Below are 25,379 nucleotides of genomic sequence, written 5' to 3' on the forward strand. Positions count from 1 at the left end.
ACCGAGGCAGCCTTCAACTTTGTAATAACTGCAAAGCTAATGACAATATACAAATTATCCCTGAAATATAAATTATATATAGAGTGCATCAACTTTAAGCTGCATTTAAGTCTTGTTGTTTCAATGCTTACCATTTTTACCGTGTAATATCTCGTCATTGATTTCTGCACAACGATGCGGTCATTGTTTTGTCTGCGTATTGGTGCGTCGTCGCAGCAGGAGTTTGCGATTAACTGACAAGTGATTTGCTGTGCTGCTTTCCAAAAACATTTTGTAGACCGATTTGTATTTAGTCTGGAGATTATCAATGCATGAATTAGGTCATGGGTGGGGTGGGGGGCTTGTCTGGACATGTTGACGTGCCAATGAAATTAATGCACATCAAAATGAATTGAAACGTTATTTTATCATTTTAGGTGTCTGCATATATTTTTTATTCGCACGCATTTCCGCTGCTCCAAATCCACTTTTTAAAACAATGGCAACTGACTGCGAGGCATGGCTGAACGCTAACCCCCTTGGTAAGTTATCTTTACCAGTCTAGTCTGTTTGGACTTTTGATGCGGAAGTAGCTCAGTGATTACTGGTGACTCTAACTTGCAGTGACTGCAGCGGTTTCTGTAACCACTGATCATGATGTGTATTCTGCTGGCCTTACATTTTATATAGCCAAGAATAACATAATGCATTATATTAAATACACACACTATCACTTTAAAACTATGTTTATAAGACAATTAGTGCATTGTGAACATCAAATGACCTTATAGTTGTTACCCATAACCTCTGTCATGAAATATAACATCTGCAAATAGAGTTTGTTCTGGTAAATCAGTCAAACTGCCTTCTTACCTTGTCTTCCACCACCTCTTTCACCCCCTGCCAACAGACGCAGATGATCTGAGTGACTCTTTCCTATCGGGCGAAGAGGAGAACGGCATTATCACCAAAAACATCAAGAATGAAATAAATGGCAACTGGATTTCAGCACCTAACAGTATCCACGAGGCCCGTCTCAAAGCCAAAGCAAAGAGGAGGCTGAGGAAGACTTCTTCTAGAGACTCTGGGAGAGGGGACTCGTTTAGCGAGAACGGGGACCCCTCCCGGGGTACTAATGGCACCGTACCCCCCACCAGCCCCAAGAGCAAACTGCTGGACAGGAAGTCTCGGGCAGGGAAGGGAAGAGGACTTCCAAAGAAAGGTATGGGGAGTTATGTCGATGTTAGAAACATATATAATGTTAAATGGAAGGGAAGAGGACTGTCAGAGAAAGGTATGGGGAGTTATGTCTGTTAGAAACATATATAATGTTAAATGGAAGGGAAGAGGACTGTCAGAGAAAGGTATGGGGAGTTATGTCTGTTAGAAACATATATAATGTTAAATGGAAGGGAAGAGGACTGTCAGAGAAAGGAATGGGGAGTTATGTCGATGTTAGAAACATATATAATGTTAAATGGAAGGGAAGAGGACTGTCAGAGAAACATATATAATGTTAAATGGAAGGGAAGAGGACTGTCAGAGAAAGGAATGGGGAGTTATGTCTGTTAGAAACATATATAATGTTAAATGGAAGGGAAGAGGACTGTCAGAGAAAGGAATGGGGAGTTATGTCGATGTTAGAAACATATATAATGTTAAATGGAAGGGAAGAGGACTGTCAGAGAAACATATAATGTTAAATGGAAGGGAAGAGGACTGTCAGAGAAAGGAATGGGGAGTTATGTCTGTTAGAAACATATATAATGTTAAATGGAAGGGAAGAGGACTGTCAGAGAAAGGTATGGGGAGTTGTGTCGATGTTAGAAACCTATATAATGTTAAATGGAAGGGAAGAGGACTGTCAGAGAAACATATATAATGTTAAATGGAAGGGAAGAGGAGTGTCAGAGAAAGGTATGGGGAGTTATGTCGATGTTAGAAACATATATATATATAATGTTAAATGGAAGGGAAGAGGACTGTCAGAGAAAGGAATGGGGAGTTATGTCGATGTTAGAAACATATATAATGTTAAATGGAAGGGAAGAGGACTGTCAGAGAAAGGTATGGGGAGTTATGTCGATGTTAGAAACCTATATAATGTTAAATGGAAGGGAAGAGGACTGTCAGAGAAAGGAATGGGGAGTTATGTCGATGTTAGAAACATATATAATGTTAAATGGAAGGGAAGAGGACTGTCAGAGAAAGGTATGGGGAGTTATGTTGATGTTAGAAACATATATATTGTTAAATGGAAGGGAAGAGGACTGTCAGAGAAACATATATAATGTTAAATGGAAGGGAAGAGGAGTGTCAGAGAAAGGAATGGGGAGTTATGTCGATGTTAGAAACATATATAATGTTAAATGGAAGGGAAGAGGACTGTCAGAGAAAGGAATGGGGAGTTATGTTGATGTTAGAAACATATATAATGTTAAATGGAAGGGAAGAGGACTGTCAGAGAAAGGAATGGGGAGTTATGTCGATGTTAGAAACATATATATAATGTTAAATGGAAGGGAAGAGGACTGTCAGAGAAAGGAATGGGGAGTTATGTTGATGTTAGAAACATATATATAATGTTAAATGGAAGGGAAGAGGACTGTCAGAGAAAGGAATGGGGAGTTATGTCGATGTTAGAAACATATAATGTTAAATGGAAGGGAAGAGGACTGTCAGAGAAAGGAATGGGGAGTTATGTCGATGTTAGAAACATATATAATGTTAAATGGAAGGGAAGAGGACTGTCAGAGAAAGGAATGGGGGAGTGACTATGTGGTTATGTAATGAAGTGTTGTTAACAGGCCTACTTGTGATAACGTGATGTCACGGCTAGGGAAGGTAAGGCCTTTGAAGCCTACCAAAGACCAGTAATGGGACGTTAACATTTATAGGATAATGTAATACCGAACAGGTTTAATACTGTTGCTGCATTACTTGATAAGCAACAAGTTAGTCTGTTAGTGTTTTGAGTGAAAATATGCTTCAAGGAATAACCCATCATTGCCTACAGAGTTACAATGTCGTGTGTCCTAGTCTTGCGTGACCAGAGATCACACCATATTCTTGTTGGCTGGAATCAAGGCTACTCATGATCTAGTCCCCAAGAGATCTCTCTCTGTCCCTGCCTCTCCAACTGCCAGCCCAGTAGTAAACCGATTAGCGTGTTTAAAAAAAAAATGGCCAGGTGAGGCTGATCCGATCACACTCACTTATATTAACACAACTCTTATCTCCTTTTGGCGTCCATCCACTGAATATTTTTTTTTTACTGATAGAAGTTTCCACTAGACCTATGACCTATGACCTTGAAGGTGACTGACTTTGTAGATGATTTGTGGGTGATGTAAGATCCTTTCTGGAGTCAAAAATAAAGAAAAGATAAGATATTTAAATCATATCACTATTAGAGGCTCCATAATTCAGCCCATTATGATATCTAACCAATGGCTCTTTGTCTAACAGATCTGGATAACTGAAACAAGATTGAGCATTTGTCCAAGGACATGCAAACTAGGCAATAACAATAAAGTAACCTAGATGACAAGAGCATGGCGGTTTGTTGTAGATGACATCCCCTTCCCATTGTGGCCAACATCTCCAACTAGCTTGGCTTGTTTACCAATGACATGATTGACTCCTTTTAAATCTTATAGTTGCATGCATATTAATCTTCAGTGTGATAAGCTATTTACTACTTTGTAATCACCTTATACATAACTGCTGAATTGTCATGTATGTACTACTGGAGAGGAAGCTGCTTCTCAGCAGAGTCAAAGTGTGTGTCCCAAATGGTACCCTATTTTTAGCCAGATCCCTATGGGCCCGGTCAAAAGTAGTGCACTACATAGGGAATAGGGTGTCATTTGGGCTGTAGTCAGAGCAGCTTGCCATACCGCCAGCTGTCCGTCCTCTGGTCGCATATTGACAGTGACTTTCAGAGTAAGAGTGCTGATAAAGATCAGTGTAGCCTTTTTAGATCTTAATGGATATGATTATGTGGAAAGGTGGGAATCTGATCCCAGATCAGTACTCATGCTCTGAGACACCTTTTGAACTGGTTGGTTCAGTTCTTATCTGATTAAATGAAACTGCAGTATCTTTCTTGGCCTTTGTCAGTCCCCATTGCCAAAATAACATCTTGCAGAAGCACAGTACAGTTAGTTCAGAAGCACAGTTATTTTCTGATAGGAAGGAGCCTTATTGTCTTGGCACAGACGTATTTGAGTTATGTAACCAAAGAACGGTGCCATGATGTCAATGTAAATGCCTGGGCTTCTGTCCCAAATGGCAACCTATTCACTATAGTAAAGGGAATAGGGTTCCGTTTGGAACACAGTCTAGGTCCCGCTGTGGTTTAGGGGCTCCTGTAAAAGTTAGTGGTGTAAGGTTTTGGAAGCGTAACCAAAACTATTCTATGGGTGGAATCTCTCAGGGCAACAAGGGTAATAGGTACATGTTCCGGAATCAGCCATGGCACAGACAACATTCTAAAGGGGCAAAGCTATATACAGGCGGAATGTAACACACACACACACACGCTGGGTGGGACTTATAGGAGGGTGGGGGGTTTAAAACATGTAGGCCTAGACAAGCTGAGCTGCTTTGGAAATGGCTCTCTTCTTAAATAGACTGGCAATCTGTTTCTACAGAGCCACCAACAGATGTGGCTTTGTGTAACACTTACTTACTAATGAGGAATGACCCCTTTTTTTAAATGTGTGGTCTGTCACCAGTTGAGCCTTTAAAGTGCTATCCTTTCTGACAACACACACTATATAGGAAGTGTCATATCGAGGAAGGGGGTATTGTTGTGCTCCCCTTATCTGTACCCCTGTATAGTTAGGCCAGTTCCTGTTTGTAATGTTTCATATTGGCTTCCTCAATCAGTAGCGTCTCTGTCTGCCTGTGGTATTTTGTGACGTATGTTCTCTGTCTTTCTGGAGAAGGGGGTTTTCAGTGTTTCACTTCAGTTGTATTGGAGACATCCTGTCTCAAGCACAGAACGCTGCTGTGTGTGTGCCATGCTGTATATTGTACTGTTGATCTTCTTTCCTTTGTCAGCACAGTGTTTGTGTGGGCTGCATTGTAATGTCAACCCGCTGCAGGTGACCACATATCGGCTACTGGATAGTAGTATGTTTTTGAAAGCTCTGGGGTGATTCAGATCTAGGATCAGCTTGCCTTCCCTAAATCCTAACCTTAACCCTAAGAGGGGGAAATGCGAAACTGACCCTAAAACCAATGTCTAGGGATGACTTCACCTTAATCTGAGCAATGCGTCAACAGTAGCCCCTTTTTATAACACACATTGCTGATTAAAGGAGCATTCTGTGGCTATTTTTATACTGAACAAATATATAAACAATGATTTTACGGAGTTACAGTTCATATAAGGACATCAGTCAATTGAAATAAATCATTAGGCCCTAATCTATGGATTTTACATGACTGGGCAGGGGTGCAGACATGGGAGGGCATAGGCCCACTGGCTGGGCAAGGGTACAGACATGGGTGGGCCTGGGAGGGCATAGGCCCACTGGCTGGGCAGGGGTACAGACATGGGTGGGCCTGGGAGGGCATAGGCCCACTGGCTGGGCAGGGGTGCAGACATGGGAGGGCATAAGCCCACTGGCTGGGCAGGGGTGCAGACATGGGAGGGCCTGGGAGGGCATAGGCCCACTGGCTGGGCAGGGGTGCAGACATGGGAGGGCATAGGCCCACTGGCTGGGCAGGGGTGCAGACATGGGAGGGCCTGGGAGGGCATAGGCCCACTGGCTGGGCAGGGGTACAGACATGGGAGGGCATAGGCCCACTGGCTGGGCAGGGGTACAGACATGGGAGGGCCTGGGAGGGCATAGGCCCACTGGCTGGGCAGGGGTACAGACATGGGAGGGCCTGGGAGGGCATAGGCCCACTGGCTGGGCAGGGGTACAGACATGGGAGGGCATAGGCCCACTGGCTGGGCAGGGGTGCAGACATGGGAGGGCATAGGCCCACTGGCTGGGCAGGGGTGCAGACATGGGAGGGCATAGGCCCACTGGCTGGGCAGGGGTACAGACATGGGAGGGCCTGGGAGGGCATAGGCCCACTGGCTGGGCAGGGGTACAGACATGGGAGGGCCTGGGAGGGCATAGGCCCACTGGCTGGGCAGGGGTGCAGACATGGGAGGGCCTGGGAGGGCATAGGCCCACTGGCTGGGCAGGGGTACAGACATGGGAGGGCCTGGGAGGGCATAGGCCCACTGGCTGGGCAGGGGTACAGACATGGGAGGGCATAGGCCCACTGGCTTCCCAGTGAATCAGAATGTGTTTTCCCCACAAAAAAAAACTTTATTACAGACAAATACTACTCAGTTTCATCAGCTGTCTGGGTGGCTGGTCTCAGATGATCCTTTAGGTGAAGAAGCTGTATGTGGAGCTCCTGGGCTGGTGTGGTTACACGTGGTCAGCGGTTGTGAGGCCTGTTGGGCGTACTGACAAATTCTCTAAAATGACATTGGAGGTGGTTTATGGTAGAGAAATGAACATTTAATTCTCTGGCAAGAGATCTGGTGGACATTTTGGCAGTCAGCTTCCCAATTGCACGCTCCCTCAACCTGAGACGTCTGTAGCATTCTGTGTGACAACTGCACATTTTAGAGTGGATTTTTATTGTCCCCAGTCTGTGTAATGGTCATGCTGCTTAATCAGTTTATTGTTATGCCACAACTGTCAGGTGGATGGATTATATTGACAAAGGAGAAATGCTCACCTCACAGGGATATAAGCAAATTTGTGCCCAATTTGAGAGAATACGCTTTTTGTGCGTATGGAAAACATGGGACCAACACTTTGCATGTTGCTTTTTATATTTCTGTTCAGTATATGTGGCTATTTCTATGCTTCCTGTTAAGTTTTGGGCTATGGAAAAGACTTCAGTGGTTTAGATGGTACAATGATTCTCTACACTATACTTGTTTTGTCGCAAACTATTTTAGCAACCAGGAAATGGCGGCGCGATTTCTGCATATTGCATCTTTTAAATCGCACTGCCAGATTATAATATTTTTTAACGTTTTGCTACGTACAGATTATTTTGCACCATGAAACTGTTTCTGTTTTGAAAACATCACAGGCATTGTCCTTGTTCTTTGTCAGGTGGGGCGGGGGGCAAAGGGGTGTGGGGCCCACCTGGAGAAGTGTACGACCTGGAGGAGGTCGACGTCAAAGACCCCAACTATGACGAAGCTCAGGTATTGGACCATTTTTATATTGGACCTATGACCGTCTGAGTTAGGGTCCTAACCATATTGTACCTGAGTTTTACCTGCTCATGAGAACTCGGGGCCTTAAGTAAACCATACAAGTTGTTTTGGTATCCAGTCTTGATCGGCTTCATTGCTCTGCTTTCTGGTGTCTACAGGAGAACTGTGTGTATGAGACGGTGGTTCCTCCACTGGAGGAGGGGGCCTTTGAGAAGACGCTCACTCCCATCGTGCAGGAGTACTTTGAACACGGCGACACCAATGAAGTAGCGGTAGGTTAATTTCAACAGAGTTCTCTGTAGGGCGAACTAGTGCTTTTAATGTCCTAAACACTGGTGGACCTGCTTCTGCCTTTTTATCTGACAGTAGACAGAGTTCATTCTGAAGGATGTAGCTATGTTCTCTGATTTGACCCCACTCCCTCTTCTTGGCCAATACCCTCTCTCTCTCTCTCCCTCCCTCTCTCTCTCTCTCTCTCTCTCTCTCTCTCTCCATGACCGACTCTTTATTACATCTGACCATAACCCATCCCCCTCTCTCCCCTCCGTAGGAGCTCCTGGGTGAACTCAACCTGGGCTCCATGTCTAGCGGGGTGCCCATGCTGGCTGTGAGCCTGGCCCTGGAGGCAAAGGCCAGCCACAGAGAGCTGACGTCCAGGCTGTTGACGGACCTGTGTGGCCGCGTGCTGAGCCGTAGCGACGTGGAGAGCTCCTTTGACAAGTTACTAAGGGAGCTGCCTGACCTGGTGTTGGACACACCTGGAGCCACTCAGGTAGTGTGTGTGATATCGCGCCGTCTAAGAATAGAAGTGTTTGGGTGTATCTGTGAAAATCTCTAATTGACCGTGGAGGCCAATGTGTTGGACCGTGTGCCCTTGTGAATGTTTGAGTGACTTAGCAGGCGCACTGCAGTGTATATATGTGGTGTCTTTTATGCTTGTGCTGTGCTTCTGTGTTCTGTTCTGCATGCAAACTGGACCAGTCTATCTCAGAACAGAACGCATGTGTTCTGTTTGGAAATTCTATATGCGGGTCATAAAATAAGAGTTTTACAGTTACAATAGCCATCTGACCGTTCCAATCTACTGTAAAGTCAACAGACGTACTGTTCAAACATGGTATTTATTAGGGATCCCCATTAGCTGTTGCCAAGGCAGCAGCTACTCTTCCTGGGGTCCAAACACATTAAGGCACTTACATCACATATAATACAATACATCATACAACATTATTAAACCACTACACATCTACAATACAACATGTATAATACAACAATATTACACCACTACAATACAACATGTATAATACAACAATATTACACCACTACACATCTACAATACAACATGTATAATACCACCATACAACAATATTACACCACTACAATACAACATGTATAATACCACCATACAACAATATTACACCACTACAATACAACATGTATAATACCACCATACAACAATATTACACCACTACACATCTACAATACAACATGTATAATACCACCATACAACAATATTACACCACTACAATACAACATGTATAATACAACAATATTACACCACTACACATCTACAATACAACATGTATAATACCACCATACAACAATATTACACCACTACACATCTACAATACAACATGTATAATACAACAATATTACACCACTACAATACAACATGTATAATACCATCATACAACAATATTACACCACTACACATCTACAATACAACATGTATAATACCACCATACAACAATATTACACCACTACAATACAACATGTATAATACCACCATACAACAATATTACACCACTACACATCTACAATACAACATGTATAATACAACAATATTACATCACTACACATCTACAATACAACATGTATAATACAACAATATTACACCACTACAATACAACATGTATAATACAACAATATTACACCACTACAATACAACATGTATAATACCACCATACAACAATATTACACCACTACAATACAACATGTATAATACCAACATACAACAATATTACACCACTACAATACAACATGTATAATACAACAATATTACACCACTACACATCTACAATACAACATGTATAATACCACCATACAACAATATTACACCACTACAATACAACATGTATAATACCACCATACAACAATATTACACCACTACAATACAACATGTATAATACAACAATATTACACCACTACAATACAACATGTATAATACCACCATACAACAATATTACACCACTACAATACAACATGTATAATACCAACATACAACAATATTACACCACTACAATACAACATGTATAATACAACAATATTACACCACTACACATCTACAATACAACATGTATAATACCACCATACAACAATATTACACCACTACAATACAACATGTATAATACCACCATACAACAATATTACACCACTACAATACAGCATGTATAATACCACCATACAACAATATTACACCACTACACATCTACAATACAACATGTATAATACCACCATACAACAATATTACACCACTACAATACAACATGTATAATACAACAATATTACACCACTACACATCTACAATACAACATGTATAATACCACCATACAACAATATTACACCACTACAATACAACATGTATAATACCACCATACAACAATATTACACCACTACAATACAGCATGTATAATACCACCATACAACAATATTACACCACTACACATCTACAATACAACATGTATAATACCACCATACAACAATATTACACCACTACAATACAACATGTATAATACCACCATACAACAATATTACACCACTACACATCTACAATACAACATGTATAATACCACCATACAACAATATTACACCACTACAATACAACATGTATAATACCACCATACAACAATATTACACCACTACACATCTACAATACAACATGTATAATACCACCATACAACAATATTACACCACTACACATCTACAATACAACATGTATAATACCATCATACAACAATATTACACCACTACAATACAACATGTATAATACAACAATATTACACCACTACAATACAACATGTATAATACCACCAGACAACAATATTACACCACTACACATCTACAATACAACATGTATAATACCACCATACAACAATATTACACCACTACAATACAACATGTATAATACCACCAGACAACAATATTACACCACTACAATACAACATGTATAATACAACAATATTACACCACTACAATACAACATGTATAATACCACCAGACAACAATATTACACCACTACACATCTACAATACAACATGTATAATACCACCATACAACAATATTACACCACTACAATACAACATGTATAATACCACCAGACAACAATATTACACCACTACACATCTACAATACAACATGTATAATACCACCATACAACAATATTACACCACTACAATACAACATGTATAATACCACCAGACAACAATATTACACCACTACAATACAACATGTATAATACAACAATATTACACCACTACAATACAACATGTATAATACCACCATACAACAATATTACACCACTACAATACAACATGTATAATACAACAATATTACACCACTACACATCTACAATACAACATGTATAATACCACCATACAACAATATTACACCACTTCAATACAACATGTATAATACAACAATATTACACCACTACAATACAACATGTATAATACCACCATACAACAATATTACACCACTACAATACAACATGTATAATACCACCATACAACATTATTACACCACTACAATACAACATGTATAATACCACCATACAACAATATTACACCACTACACATCTACAATACAACATGTATAATACCACAATATTACACCACTACAATACAACATGTATAATACAACAATATTACACCACTACAATACAACATGTATAATACCACCATACAACAATATTACACCACTACAATACAACATGTATAATACCACCATACAACAATATTACACCACTACACATCTACAATACAACATGTATAATACCATCATACAACAATATTACACCACTACAATACAACATGTATAATACCACCATACAACAATATTACACCACTACAATACAACATGTATAATACCACCATACAACAATATTACACCACTACAATACAACATGTATAATACCACCATACAACAATATTACACACTACACATCTACAATACAACATGTATGATACCACCATACAACAATATTACACCACTACACATCTACAATACAACATGTATAATACAACAATATTACGCCACTACAATACAACATGTATAATACAACAATATTACACCACTACACATCTACAATACAACATGTATAATACCACCATACAACAATATTACACCACTACAATACAACATGTATAATACAACAATATTACACCACTACAATACAACATGTATAATACCACCATACAACAATATTACACCACTACAATACAACATGTATAATACCACCATACAACAATATTACACCACTACACATCTACAATACAACATGTATAATACCATCATACAACAATATTACACCACTACAATACAACATGTATAATACCACCATACAACAATATTACACCACTACAATACAACATGTATAATACCATCATACAACAATATTACACATCTACACATCTACAATACAACATGTATAATACAACAATATTACACCACTACAATACAACATGTATAATACCACCATACAACAATATTACACCACTACACATCTACAATACAACATGTATAATACCATCATACAACAATATTACACCACTACAATACAACATGTATAATACCATCATACAACAATATTACACCACTACACATCTACAATACAACATGTATAATACCATCATACAACAATATTACACCACTACACATCTACAATACAACATGTATAATACAACAATATTACACCACTACAATACAACATGTATAATACCACAATACAACAATATTACACCACTACAATACAACATGTATAATACCACAATATTACACCACTACAATACAACATGTATAATACCACCATACAACAATATTACACCACTACACATCTACAATACAACATGTATAATACAACAATATTACACCACTACAATACAACATGTATAATACCATCATACAACAATATTACACCACTACACATCTACAATACAACATGTATAATACCATCATACAACAATATTACACCACTACACATCTACAATACAACATGTATAATACAACAATATTACACCACTACAATACAACATGTATAATACCACAATATTACACCACTACAATACAACATGTATAATACCACCATACAACAATATTACACCACTACACATCTACAATACAACATGTATAATACAACAATATTACACCACTACAATACAACATGTATAATACCACCATACAACAATATTACACCACTACAATACAACATGTATAATACCACCATACAACAATATTACACCACTACAATACAACATGTATAATACAACAATATTACACCACTACACCACTACAATACAACATGTATAATACCACCATACAACAATATTACACCACTACACCACTACAATACAACATGTATAATACCACCATACAACAATATTACATCACTACACATCTACAATACAACATGTATAATACAACAATATTACACCACTACAATACAACATGTATAATACAACAATATTACACCACTACAATACAACATGTATAATACCACTATACAACAATATTACACCACTACAATACAACATGTATAATACCACAATATTACACCACTACAATACAACATGTATAATACCACCATACAACATTATTACACCACTACAATACAACATGTATAATACCACAATATTACACCACTACAATACAACATGTATAATACCATCATACAACAATATTACACCACTACAATACAACATGTATAATACCACCATACAACAATATGCGTTGGTCTGTACCTTTGTCTCTTCACAGTCATCGCTGTTCCAAAAGGTGTATTTTTACCTGTTTTTTTTGTGTCTGATTCTACTGCTTAGGTCAGTTACCTGATGTGGAATAGAGATCAAATCAAAATCAAATCAAATGTATTTATGAAGCCCTTCTTACATCAGCTGATATCTCAAAGTGCTGTACAGAAACCCAGCCTAAAACCCCAAACAGCAAGCAATGCAGGTGTAGAAGCACGGTGGCTAGGAAAAACTCCCTAGAAAGGCCAGAACCTAGGAAGAAACCTAGAGAGGAACCAGGCTATGATGGGTGGCCAGTCCTCTTCTGGCTGTGCCGGGTGGAGATTATAACAGAACATGGCCAAGATGTTCATAAATCACGGCCAGGTGGACTGGGGACAGCAAGGAGTCATTATGCCAGGTAGTCCTGAGGCATGGTTCTAGGGCTCAGGTCCTCCGAGAGAAAGAGAGCATACTTAAATTCACACAGAACACCGGATAAGACAGGAGAAGTACTCCAGATATAACAAACTGACCCTAGCCCCCTGACACAAACTACTGCAGCATAAATACTGGAGGCTGAGACAGGAGGGGTCGGGAGACACTGTGGCCCCGTCCGATGATACCCACGGACAGGTCCAAACAGGCAGGATATAACCCCACCCACTTTGCCAAAGCACAGCCCCCACACCACTAGAGGGATATCTTCAACCACCAACTTACCATCCTGAGACAAGCCCGAGTATAGCCCACAAAGATCTTTGCCACGGCACAACCCAAGGGGGGCGCCAACCCAGACAGGAAGATCACGTCAGTGACTCAACCCACTCAAGTGAAGCACCCCTCCTAGGGACGGCATGAAAGAGCACCAGTAAGCCAATAAAAGTAACAAATTGAACGGTAGTAAAATAACAATAGCGAGGCTATATACAGGGGGTACCGGTTAGTCGAGGTATTATGTACATGTAGGTAGTTATTAAAGTGACTGCATAGACAATAACAGAGTAGCAGCAGTGTAAAATGTCTTGTGGGGTATGCATTAGAGGTCGACCGATTTATTGGAGGACCAAAACAAATCCCATACCAGTTAATCAGCCAACAATTTTTTTTCTCATTTGTAATAATATTTACAACAATCCTGAATGAACAATGAACACTTTTTATTATAACTTAATACATAAATAAAATCTATTTAGTCTCAAATAAATAATAAAACGTGTTTAAATAATGCAAAAGGTGTTGGAGTAGAAAGTAAAAGTGCAAAATGTGCCATGTAAAAAAGCGACCGTTTAAGTTCCTTGCTCAGAACATGAGAACATATGACATCTGGAGGTTCAATATTCCCAGTTAAGAAGTCTTAGGTTGTAGTTATTTATAGGAATTATAGGACTATTTCTCTCTATACCATTTGTATTTTATATACCTTTGACTATTGGATGTTCTAATAGGCACTTTAGTATTGCCAGCCTAATCTCAGGAGTTGATAGGCTTGAAGTCATAAACAGCGCTGTGCATCAAGCATTGCAAAGAGCTGCTGGCAAACGCAGTAAAGTGCTGAATGAATGAATGCTTACGAGCCTGCTGCTGCCTACCACTGCTCAGTCAGACTGCTCTATCAAATCATAGACTTAATTATAATAAACACACAGAACTACGAGCCATTGGTCATTAATGTGGTCAAATCCAGAAAACTAAGCGTTTATTCTTTCAATGAAATATGGAACCGTTCAGTATTTTATCTAACGGGTGGCATCCAGTCTAAATATTGCTGTTGCGTTGCACAACCTTCAATGTTATGTCATAATTATGTAAAATGCTGGCAAATTAGTTCACAGTTCGCAACGAGCCAGGCGGCCCAAACTGTTGCATATACCCTGACTCTGCGTGCAATGAACGCAAGAGAAGTGACACAATTTCCCTTGTTAATATTGCCTGTTAACACTAATTTCTTAACTAAATATGCAGGTTTAAAAAATGTACTTCTGTGTATTGCTTTTAAGAAAGGCATTGATGGTTAGGTACAATTGTGCTTTTTCCACGAATGCACTTTTGTTAAATCATCACCCGTTTGGCGACGTTGAAGTAGGCTGTGATTCGATGATACATTTACAGGAACCGCATTGGTTATATGCAACGCAGGACAAGTTAGGTCAACACATGGTTGATGATATTACTAAATTAACTAGTGATTATGTGAAGATTGCTTATAAGCAAAGTTTAATGCTAGCTAGCAACTTAACTTGGCTCCTTGCAGCCACAAGGTCCTTTTGACAGTGCACTCGAGTAACAGGTGACAGCCTTCCATGCAGTTTCCTCGTGAATTGCAATGTAATCGGCGTCCAAAAAGGCTGATTACTGATTGTTATAACTTGAAATCGGCCCTGATTACTCGGTCGACCTCTAGTATGCATGGCTGTCCGAGCTGTGTGCTAGTAGTTTTTAAACGGACACCTCGGTACATTCAGCTTGTCAACACTTCTTACAAAAACAAGTAGTGATGAAGTCAATCTCTTCCACTTTGAGCCATGAGATTGACATGCATATTATTAATATTAGCTCTCTGTGTACATTTAAGGGCCAGCCGTGCTGCCCTGTTCTGAGCCAGCCGTGCTGCCCTGTTCTGAGCCAATTGTCATTTTCCTGTCCCTCTTTGTGGCACCTGACCACAAGACTGAACAGTAGTCCAGGTGTGACAACTAGGGCCTGTAGGACCTGCCTTGTTGATAGTGTTGTTAAGAATGCAGAGCAGCGCTTTATTATGGACAGACTTCTCCCCATTTTAGCTGCTGTTGTATCAATGTGTTTTTACCATGACAGTTTATTCATTACAAGATGTGGGAATGATTTGTCCCAGATACAATGCTTTTTGTTGTTGGTGTCACTACTGTGTGGGATGTATGTTGTTGTACTGTACCCTGTGTGCATAACAGAGCTGGGTTCAAACAGTATTTCAAATACATTTGCCTTAGAGTGCCAGGTGGACAAGGTTTGTGTGTTCCGTTCCACTGCGCCAGGCAAGCTCAATCAAGCCCAGTTGAAGAATTCTCAACCAGCTTCACCTGGAATGCTTTTCCAACAGTCTTGAAGGAGTTCCCTCATATGCAGAGTGCTTTTTTGCTGCTTTAATTCACTCTGCAGTCCACCTCATCCCAAACCATATCAATTGGTTTGAGGTTTGGTGATTGTGGAGGCCAGGTCATCTGATGCAGCACTCATCACTCTCCTTCTTGGTTAAATAGGCCTTACACAGCCTGGAGGTGGTTTGGGTCATTGTCCTGTTGGAAAAACAAATTATAGTCCCACTAAGCGCAAACCAGGTGGGATGGCGTATTGCTGCAGAATGCTGTGGTAGCCATGCTGGTTAAGTTTGCCTTGAATTCTAAATAAATCAGACCGTCACCAGCAAAGCACCATCACACCTCCTCCTCCATGCTTCACGGTGGGAACCACACATGTGGCGATCATCCGTTCACCTACTCTGCGTCTCACAAAGACACGGCGGTTGGAACCAAAAATCTCACATTTGGACTCATCAGACCAAACGACATGTTTCCACCGGTCTAATGTCCATTGCTCGTGTTTCTTGGCCCAATAAGGTCTCTTCTTATTGGTGTCCTTTAGTGGTTTCCTTTCAGCAATTCGACCATGAAGTCCTGATTCACACAGTCTCCTCTGAACAGTTGTCTGTTACTTCATTTATTTGGGCTGAAATTTCTGAGGCTGGTAACTAATCAACTTCTCCTCTGCATCAGAGGTAACTTTGGGTCGTGCTTTTCTGTGGCGGTCCTCATGAGAGCCAGTTTCATCATAGCGCTTCGTTATTTATTTTATTTAACTAGGCAAGCCCAGTTAAGAACAAATTGTTATTGACAATGACTACACTTGAAGAAATGTTAAAAGTTCTTGACCTTTTCCTTATTGGCTGACCTTCATGTCTTAAAGTAACAATGGACTGTTTTCTCTTTGCTTATCTGAGCTGTTCTTGCCATATTATGGCCTTGGTCTTTTACCAAATAGGGCCATCTTCTGTATACCACCCCTAGCTTGTCACAACACAACTGATTGGTTCAAAAGCATTAAGAAGAAAATAAATTCCACAAATGAACTTTTAACAAGGCACACCTGTTAATTGAAATGTATTCATGTGACTACCTCATGAAGCTGGTTGAGAGAATGCCACGAGTGTGCAAAGTTGTCAAGGCAAAGGGGGGCTACTTTGCAGAATCTCAAATATAAAATATATTTTGATTTGTTCACCACTTATTTGTTTTATTACTACATGATTCCATATGTGTTATTTCATAGTTTTGATGTCTTCACTATTATTCTACAATGTAGAAAATAGTAAAAATATAGAAAACCCTTGAATGAGTAGATGTATGGAAACTTTTGACTGGTACTGTATATATTTACTGATAGCCAAGGGACACTCAGTCATAATTGACAAATTACGCATTTGTGTTTAATGAGTCCTCCAGATCAGAGGCAGTAGGGCTGACCAGGGATGTTCTCTTGATAAGTGTGTGAATTGGACCATTTTTCTGTCCTGCTAAGCATTCAAAATGTAACGAGTACTTTTGGGTGTCTGGGAAAATGTATGGAGTAAAAAGTACATTATTTTCTTTAGGAATGTAGTGGAGTAATAAACGTAAAGTACAAAACTAAAGTTGTGCCTAACAGTATTTTTACTTCGGTACTTTACACCACTGAATAACACTGTGGTACTGTTTACTGTAGATAAAAAGAAAGCGATGGTGAGTTTCAGCTCTTTTCTTTCTGTTCTCCCCGTCCACACAGAGCAGACATGCGATCTCTCGCCTCATTGTCTCGGCAGCGCCAGGCACAAAATGCTAGCTCAGCGTAGGAGGCTGATACAAGGGTTATTTATCATCCCTCCCTCTCTCACTTTCTCTCTCACGTGTCTGTCCTCCTACTCTCTCTCTCTCTCTCTCACTTCCCTGCAAGGCCACCCTCTCTCTGTTCTTCCCCCTGACTGTGCAGTCTCTTTCTCTCTCATTCCTCTCTTTCCAGACTGGTTCTGGTCAGATGAGTTTGGGGCTCTCTTGTCTGCACAGACACAATGGCTTGTTAGCAACAGGCTTTGTCCAGTTTGTCCTGTCCAGAACAGCAAGGCCAGCTCGTTCTCTGGCTTTTCTCATCCCCGTCACGCTCGCTCTCATATCTCTGACTCATGTCAACAAACACTGCCACTGTCACCTCATCCCAAACAACAAGTGTTTATGCATCCATCCATCCTCTGGGCTCTCCATTGGCCTACTTTGATGCTAAATGTAAGTGATTTGTTGTCTATTTGCCTTTGCAGTAATTCATTATAAAAATGTGTGTATTGTACTATAATGGTTTATGGCTGTGCAGTTACACTTACATGTGTTCCTGATGCTTCATTTCCAAATGGATTACATTATTCTGCAGGCAGGATATTTCAGGCCCATGGGCTATTTGGCAACAGTTCAGTCTGTCCTCTTTATTTTGATTTCTTTGTTGGCAGAGCGAACTTCCTGTTCTGTTGTTTTGGGTGGACCAGAGAGAACAGTGTTCGAGACCAGTGTGTGTTAACAGTGTTTTCTTTTTGTCTTTCAGCTCGTCGGCCAATTCATTGCCCGGGCTGTCAAAGACCAGATCCTCTCCAAGAGCTACTTAGACGGCTACAAGGGGAGAGTCGACTGTGTCCATGCAAGGTATGTGTTGGTGTCCTTATTAAACACGAAACGCCTTCTCGCATTTCTATGTGGTATGATCATGGAGATGTTGAGGGGGTTTACAGTATACCCTTATAGGCACAACCAGGTCTGGGAGGCTCACAGAGATCTACAATACTCCATCAAAGATTCAGTTTTCAACTCCATACCAGTTTTTCAACTCTACTGTAAAATTGCCTGCTCCGTGGGAAAATGTGTGGAGTTTCAGGAAATTAGCTTTAAAATGGCAAAATGTTCTCTCCGATGCAGAGGGTTTTAAAATGTTATTTCCCAGGTCTTGAGACTTAGCATGCACTGCAGCAATCGTAATAAAAACATGTTTTATCACACTCTCTAATGTTGGAGTTGTGTTCTGATATTGAGGGGTCCCTGATGAATTTGCTATCATAAAAGGGGTCCCCCAGCTCCAAAAAGTTTGGGAACCCCTTGAGTTATGTTGTGTTTCGCCTTGTAATTTGGTGGGCGGATTCACAGAGACCAATGAGTGAAGCTTTTGGGGGAGTGTCATACATGGATTACAGACTAGTTGGTGGCTTGTTGTTAGGCAGAGTTTACGTAATTAAATGTCTTCGTTCTATGAATGCATTGACAGAACTTGAGGGAAATCCAATACATCCCGAGGGATGGTTTATGGGAGTTTGGAATGAGAGGGTATAAACCAGGGCAGCAGAATTCATGACTAAGGGAAGGATAATTCCATGAACGAGGGAGGTAGAGATGGATGATTGACTGAATGATGACAGCGTCCACACTGACGTGTCGCCATGTTTTTTCCCATATAGGGCGGCCTTGGACCGGGCGGCGGTGCTGTTGAAGATGGGCATGGGCGGCCTGCGCATCGACAACCTCTGGGGAACAGGTGGGGGTCAGAGACCTGTCACCCAGCTCGTCAGAGAGGTGAGACCTGCTCATTTTATAGAGGACGGAACGAGCTGCTTGTCAGGTGTGTTCTCTATGCTCTGTCCTTTGTCTGCCAGCTATTTAAATCCTGTCTGTGCTGTTCTCCAAATTAAGTTATTGGATTGTAAATTTCATTGAGCTTTCACTATGAAAGGGTGAGGTCACCAAGACCTGCTTTAGTTTAACTGATGTCTCCAGTGATCACATGATATCGACACGTCCATTACGGCTACTCGGAGGTACATGCCACCCTTCACGTGAATATCTCAGCCGTTGCTGAACTATGTCTTAGTTTCATGTGTTCTTCCTATTCCCTATCTATGAGCGGGCCTTTTTGTTGTCATCGATGAACCTCAGGTGTACGATGGGCATACATTGACTTTGGATATCCCCTTTTCTCTACTTGTATCAGATGACCCTGTTGCTGAAGGAGTATCTTCTGTCTGGAGACAACAAGGAAGCAGAGAGGTGTCTGAGAGAACTGGAGGTGCCACACTTCCACCATGAGTTTGTCTATGAGGTAAATCACGGCATCCGTTGTCTAGTTTTTCTTTCCCCAGTTTTCATGTTATCTTGTATGAACGTATTACCTGTAGGTGCATTGGAAATGTACTCTCTGTTGGAGGGTTGTTTTGCTTGAGAATATCAAACTGACATACTGAATTTTCCTTAGTTGATTTGTAAGAAAAGTTATTCATCTTGTCTTCCTATTATCAATAGGCCATAGTCATGGTCCTGGAATCCAAAGGGGAGAAAACGTTCAAAATGGTTCTGCAGCTGCTGAAGTTTCTGTGGGTGTCCTCCATCATCACTGTGGACCAAATGAGAAGGGTGAGCTTGAGTGCCACCTGGTGGTAACATTATACTACTGCAGTGCATATGGCGCCACCTGGTGTTGAGAACCAATGGGATATATAATACTTTTTACCTAAAATCAACTGCATCTTGTTTACCATTGATGTGATCTATAAAATGTTCCACACTTATTTTTTTCATTGGAATTACATTGAAAGTCACTGTTTACATAATTATCTTGTTTGCAGGGATATGAAAGAGTTTACATGGACATAGCTGAAATCAACATCGACGTCCCTCGTGCGTACTTCATCTTGGAGCAGTTTGTCGACAAGAGTTTCAGTGCTGGCTTCATCTGTGAAAAGCTGAGGGATCTTTGTCCTAGTCGGTAAGTATCTTTTTAATTTGCTATTTTTGTTTCTCTCTCACACACATCCATGTTTTAAGATTGATGGAGATGTACTGATTTTGGCTATTTTCACAGGGGCCGGAAGAGATTTGTGAGCGAGGGGGACGGCGGTCGCTTCAAATTGGAAAGCTACTGAGAAGCCATTTTGTGCCAGAGATGTTCCGCTAAACTGAAGCTACTTTTTTACTATGATCCATGTCAGTTATTGTTTTCCTTAACGGAGAAAGAATGTACATAAAAAATAAAAAAAAATGCGTAAAATCGCACTGTTCTTTAGTTGAAGAAAAGTTAGACGATACACCCATTTAAGGTGTTTGAGTATACATGTATAAGCTAAAAACCCAGAAAGTGCCACACCTCAACGAGTCATTCCATGTTGTTTTTAGATTCTCTTTATTTCACTGCCACTCCTTTCTTGTTCTAGATGAAAGTGTTTGTACAAGAATTAAACTGGTTTGTGTATAAAGCTTTTTAATGAAAAGGGGGGACAGATCGTTGGTTCGAAGCAACACCTTCCCTCACCAGCTGCTGTCTGTTTCTAGCCTGGTTTCAAGATCTGTTTGTGCTGTTTTACACAACTTCTATCATAGGAATTTGGGCAAGATGGCACAAACAGATCTGGGTACCAGACTAGTCTATGCTGTGCTTGACTTTTTTTTTTTTTTAATTACTCAAGGCAATTAATAAAAAATAAAGTTAAGAGATTGGGAACAAGTTTGCGATCATTTCACAACAAAATGGTGTCCAGAATGTTTATTTTTATATTTGGGGAACACTGTTGTGAAATGTACCAAGTCTTAATTGCTCCATGATTGTCAAAAGTTCAATAAATTGCTATACAAAATGTTTGCTATTGTCAATGTATTTGTGTGAGTAGATGAAAGATGACTTGAATCATGGTACTAGATTTAGAAAACACCATAAAAGGGGAAATAAATCTTAGTTTTATTTGAAGAACATGTTCACAACAGATGTTATTTACCTAAACTCCAATTCAACTTCTCTCAGAAATAAGACTTCCCATAATTACAAGGCTATTATACATTCACAACAATGAAAATAATCCATGAGATTGATGCCAACCGTGCTATATTGCAATATTAGGTTGTGACTAGTGTGAACCTCTGCCCTCCATTGTATCCATCTTAACTTCTGTCTGTAGTCCATTTTGTGTCTACTTGTGTAGCTACTGTCCTCCATTGTGGCTCATTCAGTTCCTGTTGCTTGATAATAAAACTACTCTGGCTATTGTCCATTTTGTGTCTACTGACCCTACTACTCCATGGGCTGCCATTGCATGTCTACTGTGTCTCCTGCTGCTCTTTCAGTGCCAGATCCTGTTGCTTGATGGCCTCCTGGGCCTCCAGTTGCATCTTCTCCAGTTTCTCCAGGGTGACTGATTTCAGAGGCATCAGCTTGGGCTTACACAGCACCATGGTGGGGACATCCTCCATGGACAACTGCCCTTTGGATGGTAGCATAACCAAGAGTGAGAAGTTACAGGCTTGTCTTCTAGTTATCAGAATGCATCCAGAAAATAAGACAAACCCAGGTTTCCTGCATGCCACAAGCCTAGGAATGAACCAACTCGTACACTTACCAAGACTGTCTTAATATAATAGACTCAATACTATGATCAATATAATCAACATGGTATACTCTTGTAGCACTGTGCAGTTTTTCTCTGAACATACTGTAGTTAAGTTTTCAGGTAAAGAGAAAACGAATCTGGTGGGCTACGCGTAGGTGTATATTTTGGGGTCAGTGACCGGTTTCAACAGTAGATAGCAGAGAGGTATTTTCAGTAGGAGTAAAAACCTGAAGGAACATAACATCGGTCGGCACACACTTGGCAGTGTTCCTTCTACTGAAAGGAATGTGTTTACGGTAGAGCATCTAACGTCACTGCAGAAGTGAAGGGGTGGCTGTGTTGAGTTGCCTGATAGACGAAATTGCTCATTTATACCACAGACTTTATTGATAATGGTCGTTACTCACCTTGTTTGGGCAACACTTCTCTGAACATCGATTTGACTTCAGGCATTATGTATTGTTAGGCCCAGCTGAAATAAAAGCATGAATAATTATAGTTGGCATCTGGCAAAATATTAAGGCACGATAAGATGGCTAGCAACTGTTGTTGAGCTTAGTTAGCTACTACACGATTTATTTAGTCACTGATGATTCAAAACATATTTATTCATCCTTCTTCAGTCATATAGGTACGTGATGTTATCGTCACGAAATTGACCATAACCATAACATTACCTCAGGGTGATGGGTTGCCAAGCCAAACAAACCAATGTTTGTTCCTTTCCGGGATTGTCAGCTGGCTTTTTCTTCTACGATTTTACGACCCGGTTTAGAAACAGTGCATCGCATTGCAGCCATCTGGTGGGCAGAGTTGGAAGTTTATATTGAGTTCATAAAATCTAAAAAATAAAAAAAACACTACACATCATATAAATGTGATAAAGACAGAAATCACGAATTTTCTTTACATAATTTAATTTAAACATATCCTATCTAGCCTAGAGAGAAAATAAGGAGTGAGAAGATATGTCATATGTAGAGGTAGGCAGTGCAGGGCTGCCAACTTTTAAAGAAAGCTTGGAGTGGGATTTGCTATGCGAGTTGCATTGCCTCCTGGCACAACCCCTAGATGGGGGCTAGGGGTCCACCAGTAAAATGTTAGTTTTAAAGCTAATTTCCTGGAATTCTACATATTTTGACATGGCTTAGGCCAATTGGGGAGGGGGGGGGGGGGGGGGGGGGGGGGTAAGAAAATAAAAACCACAGGAGGCTTTGAACATGAAACGAGCTCTCAGAATTCAACGATATTGTTACTTTGACATTTAAAGTATGCTAATATTTTTTTGTAAACATGTTTTTTTAAGTAATTTGACACTTTGTTCAGACAATAATGAAATGATATAGGGAGACAGGCAAATGCTAGAAAAAATGGGAAGGTTGGAAGTAGGGATTGATCCCTGTTCTCGGGTGGAAAGTTGTATGTGACATGTGCCAAGGACATGTACCACTACACCAAGGCTCTCCACAGGAAATGTTCATATTAACGGTTCATGACAGTGGGTAACCAAATTATAGATTGCACTCTCCTTGTCCATAGACTGCTTTCAAGGTAAGGACACAAACATTTGTATTTTGTAATTTGGGTGAACTCTCTTTAAAATCAGGCTGGAAGAAAATGTAATTTGCTCTCCAAGAGGGTTGGCCACCCCTGACCCTGTATATTTTCCAAGTGCTAAGTGTTTGAAAATGTTGTTGTTATAACAATACATTTTTCAAGATCACCCAACCTTCAAGAAAAATTTAATAATTATCAATATTCAGGTGGTTTATGCCTACTAGTTGAATATCAGTGGCATCATCTTACTCTACATAGACAAAACTATTGTCTATGTACAGTAAGATGATGCCAAGGATCTTCAACTCGTAAGCGTAAATGAATTTGATATGATGCGTTTATGAGTTGTGAGACCCCCTACCATCTCTGCCTAGCATGCACACCAGTGGCGGATTTAGGCATATGCGACATGGGCAGCCGCCCGGGGCAGCATCTTGCCGGGGGCGGCATGGGGAGCCCACACACAATATATATATATATGAATTTAAAAAACACAAAGAAACAACAAATATTCAGAATGGTGACATTTGCGAGATGGTTTTCTATCACTCATTTGCACGTCAATGATATCATGTCACCGTGTGGGACTGTGGGTCAATCAACCTTGTCGGACTGGGCGCCCTGATTCTAGTTTGTGAGCTAGACAGGCCTCACACTCAGAAGTATGAGATGGGGAGTGGGACGGGGGTAGGTTGACCTCAGGTCTCCCCACTGGAAACCAGAGGTAGGGGGAGCGGGGAATCTATCAAATAGCGCACCTCTAACTTAGTACAGTACTAATGCAATTAGTAATGCAATTAGTTGTGCAATTTAGTTGTGTGTGTTTCTTGTTTGAAGTTCAATAGTGTAATAATCAGGTTCTCTTCTCTATAAGTGTGTTATTCTCTTTGTGTATTCGTGTGATATAGGATTGGTGCAATTTAGTTTAATTTGTGTGTTTTTGTTAGCAATAGGGTAATAGTTTAATAATTAAATTATATGTTTTATTTTTATTTATAAACTACAATTTGTTTTTATTTGTCTTTGTTACTTATTTTTATATTTATGAGTCTTTTTGTTTATGTTGGTCCAAATGTCTGAATAAAAATGACAAGTTAACACAGGGGTTCGCCCAGGGAGCCATACAACAAGTTAGCACAGGGGTTCGCCCAGGGAGCCATACAACAAGTTAGCACAG

The 25,379-nt window shown here is 40.3% G+C and overlaps 2 protein-coding genes across 2 annotated transcripts; one reads left to right on the forward strand and one right to left on the reverse strand.

The window, feature by feature from the left end:
* The first annotated feature begins 416 nt into the window (after positions 1–416).
* On the forward strand, positions 417–21,894 carry LOC110487269 (programmed cell death protein 4). The gene is made up of 11 exons (XM_036940229.1): positions 417–521; positions 890–1,201; positions 7,122–7,216; positions 7,387–7,500; positions 7,779–8,000; positions 18,832–18,929; positions 19,733–19,847; positions 20,263–20,370; positions 20,571–20,681; positions 20,894–21,033; positions 21,130–21,894. The coding sequence occupies exons 1-11, from the start codon at positions 479–481 to the stop codon at positions 21,188–21,190; spliced, it is 1,419 nt and encodes a 472-aa protein (XP_036796124.1). The 5' UTR covers positions 417–478; the 3' UTR covers positions 21,191–21,894.
* An 83-nt stretch (positions 21,895–21,977) lies between these two features.
* On the reverse strand, positions 21,978–23,455 carry LOC110485629 (BBSome-interacting protein 1). The gene is made up of 3 exons (XM_021556731.2): positions 23,323–23,455; positions 23,053–23,117; positions 21,978–22,519 (listed from the first exon to the last, which is right to left on the reverse strand). The coding sequence occupies exons 2-3, from the start codon at positions 23,096–23,098 to the stop codon at positions 22,356–22,358; spliced, it is 210 nt and encodes a 69-aa protein (XP_021412406.1). The 5' UTR covers positions 23,099–23,117; positions 23,323–23,455; the 3' UTR covers positions 21,978–22,355.
* Positions 23,456–25,379: the final 1,924 nt, after the last annotated feature.

This window comes from Oncorhynchus mykiss, chromosome 13 (genome assembly GCF_013265735.2).
Source record: "Oncorhynchus mykiss isolate Arlee chromosome 13, USDA_OmykA_1.1, whole genome shotgun sequence".
Taxonomy (NCBI): Eukaryota; Metazoa; Chordata; class Actinopteri; order Salmoniformes; family Salmonidae; genus Oncorhynchus; species Oncorhynchus mykiss.